The sequence below is a fragment of the Rana temporaria genome, chromosome 12, assembly GCF_905171775.1.
Source record: "Rana temporaria chromosome 12, aRanTem1.1, whole genome shotgun sequence".
Taxonomy (NCBI): Eukaryota; Metazoa; Chordata; class Amphibia; order Anura; family Ranidae; genus Rana; species Rana temporaria.
In genome coordinates, this window is record NC_053500.1 from 81148319 (window position 1) to 81160008 (window position 11690).

General features: G+C 45.5%; 1 protein-coding gene across 1 annotated transcript in view; it reads right to left on the minus strand.

Annotated features, from left to right (window-relative positions):
- Positions 1-10999, minus strand: part of PPP1R1B (protein phosphatase 1 regulatory inhibitor subunit 1B) — a 555578-nt gene extending 544579 nt beyond the window's left edge. The window contains exon 1 of the mRNA XM_040331403.1: positions 10285-10999. Coding sequence (XP_040187337.1) covers positions 10285-10422 — 138 coding nt within the window. The 5' untranslated portion in view covers positions 10423-10999. The remainder of the gene's footprint in view (positions 1-10284) is intronic.
- Between the last annotated feature and the right edge of the window lie 691 nt (positions 11000-11690).

Consider the following 11690-nt stretch of genomic DNA (forward strand, 5'->3'; position numbering starts at 1 on the left):
CCTCTCTTTGTCCTTCCAGCCATAGTTATGCGTTCAGGTGTTATGTAACAAAATAGTCGCTGTCACACCAACTGCGTTCAGATGGTATTAAACAGCAACCACACAGTAAGAGCGACTTGGCTCAAGTGTAAAGTAACAAAATAGTCGCTGTCACACCGACTGCGTTCAGATGGTATTAAACAGCAATCACACAGTAAGAGCGACTTGGTTCAAGTGTAAAGTAACAAAATAGTCGCTGTCACACCAACTGCGTTCAGATGGTATTAAACAGCAACCACACAGTAAGAGCGACTTGGCTCAAGTGTAAAGTAACAAAATAGTCGCTGTCACACCGACTGCGTTCAGATGGTATTAAACAGCAATCACACAGTAAGAGCGACTTGGTTCAAGTGTAAAGTAACAAAATAGTCGCTGTCACACCAACTGCTTTCAGATGGTATTAAACAGCAACCACACAGTAAGAGCGACTTGGCTCAAGTGTAAAGTAACAAAATAGTCGCTGTCACACCGACTGCGTTCAGATGGTATTAAACAGCAACCACACAGTAAGAGCGACTTGGCTCAAGTGTAAAGTAACAAAATAGTCGCTGTCACACCAACTGCGTTCAGATGGTATTAAACAGCAACCACACAGTAAGAGCGACTTGGCTCAAGTGTAAAGTAACAAAATAGTCGCTGTCACACCGACTGCGTTCAGATGGTATTAAACAGCAATCACACAGTAAGAGCGACTTGGTTCAAGTGTAAAGTAACAAAATAGTCGCTGTCACACCAACTGCGTTCAGATGGTATTAAACAGCAACCACACAGTAAGAGCGACTTGGCTCAAGTGTGAAGTAACAAAATAGTCGCTGTCACACCAACTGCGTTCAGATGGTATTAAACAGCAACCACACAGTAAGAGCGACTTGGCTCAAGTGTAAAGTAACAAAATAGTCGCTGTCACACCGACTGCGTTCAGATGGTATTAAACAGCAACCACACAGTAAGAGCGACTTGGCTCAAGTGTGAAGTAACAAAATAGTCGCTGTCACACCAACTGCGTTCAGATGGTATTAAACAGCAACCACACAGTAAGAACGACTTGGCTCAAGTGTAAAGTAACAAAATAGTCGCTGTCACACCGACTGCGTTCAGATGGTATTAAACAGCAATCACACAGTAAGAGCGACTTGGTTCAAGTGTAAAGTAACAAAATAGTCGCTGTCACACCAACTGCGTTCAGATGGTATTAAACAGCAACCACACAGTAAGAGCGACTTGGCTCAAGTGTAAAGTAACAAAATAGTCGCTGTCACACCGACTGCGTTCAGATGGTATTAAACAGCAATCACACAGTAAGAGCGACTTGGCTCAAGTGTAAAGTAACAAAATAGCCGCAGTGACACCAACTGCCTTTAGTTGCTATTAAACAGCACGCACGCAGTAATAGCGACTGCGGTCAAATGCGATTTAACAGCACGCAGGCAGTGACACCAACTGCCTTTAGTTGCTATTAAACAGCACGCACGCAGTAATAGCGACTGCGGTCAAATGCGATTTAACAGCACGCACGCAGTGACACCAACTGCCTTTAGTTGCTATTAAACAGCACGCACGCAGTAATAGCGACTGCGGTCAAATGCGATTTAACAGCACGCACGCAGTGACACCAACTGCCTTTAGTTGCTATTAAACAGCACGCACGCAGTAATAGCGACTGCGGTCAAATGCGATTTAACAGCACGCACGCAGTGACACCAACTGCCTTTAGTTGCTATTAAACAGCACGCACGCAGTAATAGCGACTGCGGTCAAATGCGATTCAACAGCACGCACGCAGTGACACCAACTGCCTTTAGTTGCTATTAAACAGCACGCACGCAGTAATAGCGACTGCGGTCAAATGCGATTTAACAGCACGCACGCAGTGACACCAACTGCCTTTAGTTGCTATTAAACAGCACGCACGCAGTAATAGCGACTGCGGTCAAATGCGATTTAACAGCACGCACGCAGTGACACCAACTGCCTTTAGTTGCTATTAAACAGCACGCACGCAGTAATAGCGACTGCGTTTCTGTGCAATTCAATAGCCCAGTTGCATTAACAGCGACTGCGCTTCTGTGCAAATAAATTGCACACGTGCAGTAACAGGTAATGCGTCTGTGTGTGCAATTAACTAGCACACGTTAAATAACACAGAATAATTATATTTAAAGTAAATCCCTAATGCAGGCAATACAACACGTTAGAGCGCTGCATGTAGAACAATCTCCTGCCTGATAGATAAACTAGCTGAGCTGTACAGTTTATAAATATATTGACAACGCCTAAGGATGTGAATATATTCTCTACAAACTGTACTTTTAACTATACTGACTACACTTCCTACTCTATCTATCTTTCTATCTATCTATCTATCTAGTTAAGACACTGTGTCTCTATCTCTCTATCTCTCTCTGTCTGACTGACTGATCTTCTCTAGAACCGCCAACACACTACACTAGGCAGCCGTGCAGGCTGCCTTTTATAGTGGGGGGCGTGTACTAATCCCCCTGAGCCATAATTGGCCAAAGCCATTCTGGCTTTGGCCAATTATGGCTCTTCGTTTTTTGAGCGCTGTGATTGGGCAAGCATGCGGGACATACATAGTTGCCAACATTTGAAAAAAATTTCCAGGGACACTTTGCAGCACAGCTATTAATTAAGTACCACACTCACTTCCCCGAAGCTCCACCCACTCCGCATAATCGTCGCCTACTTATCAGATTATAGGGTCTACTCAATAAAGAGAGAATTACAGGCAGGCACACACACCATACATTATATCTGTGCTCCATTAAGCTTTAATGGTTATGATGCTTAAAGTGATAGTTTAACGTATTTATCTTTTACAGAGAAAGATAGCATAGATGGCGTTATTCTGCATTGCGCTGTATAATGTACTATTGCTGGGATTTGTAGTCCTCTATAGCTGGTGGTATTCTCCATTACGCTGTATAATGATTATACTGCGCAATGCAGATTTCCACTGACCAGTTATAGAGGAACTACAAATCCCAGCAATAATACATTATACAGCACAATGGAGAATACCAGCAGCAGCTAGAGAGGAACAACAAATCCCAGCAATACATTATATAAAATGCAATGCAGAATAACAGCAGTTACAGAGGACTACAAATCCCAGCAATAATACATTATATAAAACGCAATGCAGAATACCAGCAGTTACAGAGGACTACAAATCCCAGCAATAATACATTATACAGGTTGCTTAATATATTATTGCAGGGATTTGGTGTTATTTTTAAACAGGAAACTTTAAAACAGGTCCCCCTTACCTGTTTCTGAACCCTTGTAAGTCACGGCGGCGGCTCTGCGGGGGCGTGTGTCTGGCCTGTGTGGTGAGCGCGGCGTGGTCTGGGCTCGTCCTTCAGATGTCGCCCGCAGCGGCAGCCCACACACACTGCTGCCCCCCAGGACAAACCACCCCCCCTCCATTGGTACAGACCCCCCTCAGGACAAACCACCCCCCTTCATTAGTAGAAACCCCCCCAGACAAACCACCCACCCTGCATTAGTACAGACTCCCCCCCCCCCCTCCATTAGTACATACCCCCCCTCCATTAGTACAGACCCCCCCTCCATTAGTACAGACTCCGCCCCCTCCATTAGTATAGACTCATCCGCCCATCCGTACAGACTCTCTCCCCCCCCCCCCCCCTTCATTAGTATAGACTTCCTTCATTAGCAAAATAATATAAATGTCACCGGCGCAAGAGAGAGTTGATATTCACGATCTGCTGCAGTACTATATGCACCTCCAAAAGGAAGTGAAAAAGTATGTACCAAAAAATTTTACTGCGCTGATTTACTCAAAAAACATTTTTAAACATACTGTAAAATATATTAAATTCGATTAAATCCGGTGAAAGTGTTGGAACAATGTGAACAGTGTGCAAATATATCCTTAAAAAATATTAGGTTACGTGCAAAATAAGCATAAGAAAAATGTGCAAATATGCCCTATTCTTAAATTATGTACAAAAAATTTGCAAAATAATATATATATCTATATATATAAATATGTGTAAAATCACCCTCTTCAAATGCTGGGATGCAACCACCAAAATATGAAAATATAATGGCAAATATTAACATGCAATGTGCAATAAACCCTTATAAAGTTTCCTATCATATTTTCATATTTTGGTGGTTGTATCCCAGCATTTGAAGAGGGTGATTTTACACATATTTATGATATATATATTATTTTGCACATTTGTTGTACATAATTTAGGAATAGGGCAACACTTTCACCGGATTTAATCGAATTTATTATATTTTTCAGTATGTTTAAAAATATTTTTTGAGTAAATCGGCGCACTACCGCAGTAAACATTTTTGGTGCATTCCTTCATTAGGAGACAATGACATCCCCCCTCGCCCTCCTACAGAGCGAGTGCGACAACAACCCCACCTGGGCGGCAGCTGGAGACGAGAGCCTGAGAGGAATGTGTGGAGCCGCCGCCGCGCCGCCCGGGTGGAGAAGAATATTGTGACACGGCGTCGCGTCGGTGACTGGCTGGCGGTGAGAGCGGCTCTCACAGTGACAGGCTTAGAAAGACTCATACGCCGACAAGGAGAGGAGGAGGAGGGAGGGCAGCAGTGAGCACTCTGGCGCTTGAGCGCCCTCATTTCTGTGGCGCCTGGGTGAACTGCACCCTGCGCAAACCCTCGGATCTGCTCTGAGTTTCCGCCCTCTTCCCCTGGTCGGCGCTGGCGCCGTAAGGCAAGTGTCGGCCCTGCTGAGACCCAGAAGCCGCACCTGCCTTCCCCACTAGCCGGGACAAGTCCCGGCAGGCTAAATTAGCCGGGACTAGGTCCTATTTGACGGGACTGTCCCTTTAAAAACGGGACAGTTGGCAAGTATGGACATACAGCATGCTTGGCCAATCATCAGCGCTCAACGCCCCAGTGAATTATGGGACGTTTAGTGTCATTCGAATTTGGCGCGAACGACCCGTTTTGTTCGATTTTCGACGAACGATCGAACGACCGATGTTCGATTCGAACATACGTTCGAATCGAACGCGGAGCTCATCCCTAGTGGTGACCCTAGCGAAGAACCGGCCTGGGTGAAGACAGCACTGAATCCCTGGGCAGGTGAAGGTCTGTTTATTAAAAGTCATCAGTTACAGTATTTGTAGCTGCTGAATTTTAATTATAATAAAAAAAAAAGAAAGACTGTAGCCCCTATTAAAGTGTAACCTGTTACACTTTGTAAGTTTTACTGTATTTTTGTGTACTTCTAAAGTGCAAATTCCAGAGTACTGTTCTAATCACTGCCACCATGTTTATTAAAATTATACTGCTAATGCAGCTTGTAAATATACTGCATGTATTGACCACTTTACAGCCAAGGGTACATCCTATATGGCATGGCAAGCAAAGGGTTAAAACAAGCTAGCCATGAGTTTACTTAAAGGGGAGTTGTATGTTTATTAAAAGTCAGCAGCTACAAAAAGTGTAGCTGCTGGCTTTTAATAAACAGACACTCACCTGCTCCAGCGACGCGCCGGCTGGGGCTCCGCTCCTCTCCCCCCCTTCCCGGCCGGCGTCTTCATTCTCAGTGTGGGCACCCGGCCGTGACAGCTTTCGGCTTCACGGCCGGGCACCCACCTGTGACGTGTCCTAGGCGATCGCCTACAGCAGCCCCTTCCTGTAGGCGATTAAGCTTAGTCGCCTACAGGAAGGAGGAAGTGGGACAGGAAGTCCCACTCTTCCTGAAGCCCCCACTCCCCCCCCAAAAAAAATTACATGCCAAATGTGGCATGTAAGGGGGTGAGGAGTGGGATAAGCGGAAGTTCAAATTTGGGTGGAACTCCTCTTTAAAGCGGAGTTTCACCCTAAAAACATTTTTCTAACATTACATTGTGCTCACTTCCAACATTGACAGTATGCTGATTTTTTATTTTTTTTGCTGTACATACCGTCGTATAGCTATTCTGCTACCAACTGCATTTTGCCACTTTTCACCGATAGCCTGCCACCAGATGTAGTGTCACTTGCCACCCAAATCCTGCCACCAGTCCGACACACCGGAGCCCCGGGAAGGTGAACACCCCTCCCACTGCTGGCTGCTGATGTGACCGGGCCATGGGGGTGTCAATCTTCTGCTCTGAGGGGTTCATGCTGGGGACTTGTAGTACTTTAAGTCCCAGCATGAACCCCTGATATTTAACCACTTCAATACCGGCCCATTGTCATATGACGTCCACAAAGGACCTCTAACGATCCGGGTGGACGTCATATGACGTCCTGGGCTTTGTGGGGGGATATCTGAATGATGCCTGCAGCTAGAGGCATCATTCAGATATCCTTCTCTTCTGCCGGCGATTCTGCACAATGTAAGAACAATCATAGCGGCGATTCCACCGCTAGATCGTTCTTACAGGCGGCGGGAGGGGACATCCCCCCCTCCCGCCGCCATCCGGTGCTTCTCCGGGCTCTCCCATGCCATCGGGGGCCCGGAGAACGAATCGTCCGGCGCTGGCAGGAAGCATAGAGATGATTGGTGACCAGATGGTCACCAGTCATCTCTATGACCGTCGGAGGACCCGGGCGCGATGTGATGACGTCACGCCCGGGTCTCCGTAAGTAAACAAAGCCGCAATTGCGGCTGCTAAGCAACAGTTATCATGAGATTGGTGAATTTTTTTTCACCGATTTCATGCTTTTCAGCCTGGAGGAGAGATGTGGGGTCTTATTGACCCCGCATCTCTCCATAAAGAGTACCTGTCACACACATTCCTATTACAAGGGATGTTTACATTCCTTGTAATAGGAATAAAAGCGATAATAAAAAAATAAAAATAAAAAAAAAAGTGTAAAAGAATAAATAAATATGTAAAAAAAAAAAAAAAAAAAATTTTTAACGCCCCTGTCCCCAGTAGCTCGTGCGCAGAAGCGAACGCACACGCAAGTCCCGCCGACATATGTAAATGTCGTTTAAACCACATATGTGAGGTATTGCCGCATGCGTTAGAGTGCCAGCAACAATGCTAGCACTAGACCTCCTCTGTAAATCTAAACTGGTAACCTGTAAAAAATTTCAAAGCGTTGCCTATGGAGATTTTTAAGTACCGAAGTTTGGCGCCATTCCATGAGTGTGCACAATTTTAAAGCGTGACATGTTAGGTATCTATTTACTCAGTGTAACATCATCTTTCATATATTACAAAAAAATTAGGCTAACTTTACTGTTTTGTTATTTTTTTAATTCATGAAACAATTTTTTTCCCAAAAAAAGGCGTTTGAAAAATTATTGCGCAAATACTGTGCAAGATAAACGTTTCAATGACCGTCGTTTTATTCCCTAGGGTGTCTGCTAAAAAAACATATATAATGTTTGGAGGTTCTGCGTAATTTTCTAGCAAAAAAATGATTTGTACATGTAGGAGAGAAGTGCCAGAATAGGCCCGGTATAGAGGTGTGTATAACAGCCCTGTATGGAAGTGGTTAAGGATGTGACGCCCCTCCCCCAAAAAGAATTGAAGGACTACAAGTTCTAGCATGAACCCCTGAGAAATATGGTTGTGATCCCATAGATGTCATGGGATCATGCTGGGACCTGTAGTTCTTTACTAATTGGGGGGGGGGGGGGGGCATCACATCTTCAGCTCTGAATGGTTCATGCTGGGACCTGTAAACCTTCATTTTTGGGGGGTCACATCCCCCAAAGGTGAAGGATTACAAGTCCCAGCTTGAACCCTGCCCTGACATCTAAGGATGTGTCCTCCTCCCATCCCCCAGAGGGTGTCATCTGTCAGTGTCCTCTCCTCTTCTGCCAGAATACTTATCTGCCGAACCTTATTTGCCGACCATCCTCTCTGCACACTGCACTACACTGCAATACAGTGCAAAGGCTTGCTACCAGCTCCAGGCTGACACACACACACAATCTGAACTCTGCTGTGAAGTGCTGACAGTTCAGCACAGAACACTGGCTGCTGGGGAGACCTGACTGATGTTTTAAACCCTGATCTTTCATCTGTGAGTGCTTTGGATTTTACTTGCCTTTTTTACCTGAACTTGTCTCTCCCATTATGCACTGCAGCAGTCAGTGCCTCAGATGTTTCTTCTGCATGTCACTGCCTGGACTCGAGAAAATGCAGGGAGGAGGTGGGTGGAGCTAAGCAGTAGGCGCCGAGGAGGAGGAAGTTAAAGCGGGAGTTCACCCATTTATTTATTTTTTGACCTTTTCCCCTTAGATTCCTGCTCGTTTTGTCTAGGGGAATCGGCTAGTTGTTTTAAAATATGAGCAGTACTTACCCGTTTTCGAGATGCATCTTCTCCGTCGCTTCCGGGTATGGGTCTTCGGGAGCGGGCGTTCCTTCTTGATTGACAGTCTTCCGAGAGGCTTCCGACGGTCGCATCCATCGCATCACTAGTAGCCGAAAGAAGCCGAACGTCGGTGCGGCTCTATACTGCGCCTGCGCACCGACGTTTGGCTTCTTTCGGAAAATCGTGATGCGATGGATGCGACCGTCGGAAAGCCTCTCGGAAGACTGTCAATCAAGAAGGAACGCCCAGTCCCGCAGCCCATACCCGGAAGCGACGGAGAAGATGCATCTCGTAAACGGGTAAGTACGGATCAAATTTTAAAACAACTAGCCGATTCCCCTAGACAAAACGAGCATTCATCTAAGGGGAAAATGTGTTCTCTATGGGTGAACCTCCGCTTTAAATCCTCCTCCTCTCTGAATGCTGGGGCCTCTGCCTCGCTCCTCCTTGTGACGTCACAGGTTGCTAGACCCCAGGCAGGCAGCAGCTAGCAACCAGTTTGGGCAGTGAGCCAGCGGCCATGGTAAATAATGTAAAAGGGGTCTCCGTCAGCCAGGGGTCCACCACAGGCTAATAGTGAGTGACAATGGCGATGTAAGGGCTATTTTAGGGGGCATTGGATTGGCCCAGGGGATTCGCCTGTTGAAAGCCAGGTTTGACTTCCTGCAATGCGCTGACAGATCGGTCCTCCTGGGACATGTAACATGTTGTGGGGTCGAGACACATTAGCAGTACCTTCACTTTTAAGTGTAGACTCACTTTAAGCTTTACATACACTGGTAGATTCTTTGTTTAGCCTGAAAAATTACAACAGATTCCTCCATCCACTCTATACAACTGGGATAGACAAAGCTGCAGTGTCAACTACTCTATTCTGATAGCCAACTGGATCCAATCAGATGCAACCGCTGTTGGCTGACAATTTTCCAATCAAAAGAGTTATGGCTAACCACTAAGTGACTTTTGGCTGGTTCATCAGGAATTATCAAAATTCACTCAGTATGTGGGCAGCTTTAAAATTCGATTTGCGGGTGGCCCTGTCGGCACAACCTGGCTTGACAAACTACAAAAACACTGCATGGGTATTCTGACAGCCATGGACACTGAAAGTCAGAATGCAATATCTGGGAGGAAAGACTCATCCATCCGCCCTGTTTAGAGAGAAATATGTTCCAATTCTTTCATTCAGCCCAAAGGGTGAACAAAATAAATCAAATGCCCCATACACAGGATCGGAATTTCTGTTGGGATAAACTCCAACTGATTTTTCTGACGGAATTCCGTTCAAGCTGTCTTGCATACACACTGTCACACAAAATTCCGACCGTCCAAAATGCGGTGACGTACGACACTACGACGAGCCAAGAAAAATGAAGTTTAATGCTTCCAAACATGCGTCGACTTGATTCTAAGCATGCATGTTTTTTTCTCCGTCGGAGTTCCATACAGACGAACGGAATTTCCGATATAAATTCATCGGGAAAAAAAGAGAACATGTTCTCTTTCTAAGTCCATCGGAATTTCCGATCGAAAAAGTCAGACGGGATTTTTTCATTGGATATTCAGACGAAAAAATATTCGGCTGACTTTTTTCTATTGGAAATTCCAATCATGTGTACAAGGCATAAGCGTAGATGGCCAGCTTTGGAAGCAAGGTGAAGAAGCTATTCATGTTTGCTTTTATGAACTTATGCTATGTTACAGGCTTCACTTCTGTAACAGGATACTAAGAATGCTAGCTACAAGTGTGATAAGAGAACGATAGCCTACTGAAGAAGACAATTGAAAGTTTACAATGCCATGCAGAATGGACTGAAGACTCTATGACACCTTACAAGAGAGGGCACCTTACGCCAGAGATATAGACAAGTAGTACAAACATTGATCATTATTTTAGAAACAGGCTGTACTTAACAATATTGATGGAATTAGCATTCAGCGCTGTGTACTCACCATCTCCACTGCTCTGGGATCCATTTGGCTTGGGGGTACCGACACTGAAAACTGGATCTTCTTTCTGCCTTTGCTCTTCATTTGTGGGCTAGTTTGGGAAAGGTTTGAGTGCATTTCTTGTGAGGCTCCAGAGCTCATGCTGACTACCTTTTCAGTCTCCCTCTGCTCCCTCTGTCCTTCTGTCTCTCTCTGTTCACTCTGTCCTTCTGTCTCCCCCTTCTCACTCAGTCCTTCTGTCTCCCCCTACTCACTCTGTCCTGTCTCCCCCTACTCACTCAGTCCTTCTGTCTCCCCCTACTCACTCTGTCCTGTCCCCCCCTACTCACTCAGTCCTTCTGTCTACCTCTGCTCACTCAGTCCTTCTTCTGTCTACCTCTGCTCCCTCTGTCTCTCTCTGTTCACTCTGTCCTTCTGTCTCCCCCTACTCACTCAGTCCTTCTGTCTCCCCCTACTCACTCAGTCCTTCTGTCTCCCTCTACTCACTCAGTCCTTCTGTCTCCCTCTGCTCACCCTGTCCCCCCGTCTCTCCAACTAAGCTCTTTACCTCTTGCTGTGTTGCTCTGTCCCTCCTCCTCACTATTCCCCCTGCCAGTCTCCACTCTAATACTCTGTATGTGAGTCCCTTTCTTAGTTATTTTATGACCTTGGTACCTCCCTCTGCCTTCTTGTAGTTTGTCTGCTGTCACTCTCACTTATAAACAGTCTCTTCCCTGTTAATAACTCAGTGTATGAGGATATCCTTGTACAGCTGCCAGGCTGTAGTCTACCTCTTCTCTGGAATGCCTCTCCTGTACACAGCACATTTGTGTTTCATTTCTCTGGGCTTCACTCTGTCTGCACAGTTCTACCTTTGTTTCGTCTTCCTCTGTCCTTTCCTTCAGTTGTCTATTACTTTACATAGCATGGTGTTACACACCTGTAAAGTACTGGTAGAATATTTACATAGCTCAGGTCCAGTGTGTCACTTTGCTTACTGCACCTAAGAATTCATTAGGAAATGGTTACTTTACTGAGTTGTAAAGCTTTGGCTTTGTACAATCCTATTCCTACCATGACACAGTGAGGCTGATTTACTATTCAAAAAGTGTTATAGACAATCTTTAGAAAGCTCTCATGCCTGTGATCGACTAATGTCAGTGCCTTTAACAAATCCATGCACCTTTCCGTGGCATGTTGGGGGGGTCAGCACTGTGGCTGAGGAACCCATATTGGACATTCCATCTTCAGTATACATTCAGTACCTCTCCTCGCCACATAGCAACATTGGTTGTTAAGATCCTGTCAGCTATCGTCAACATCATGACAACCAATAACTTATGTCCAGCCCTATTCAGCTGCCGACCAGGAGATTTATTTTATTGTCCAAATTTGGCCCTTGCTATATTGGGTAATAAGATCAGCCAGCG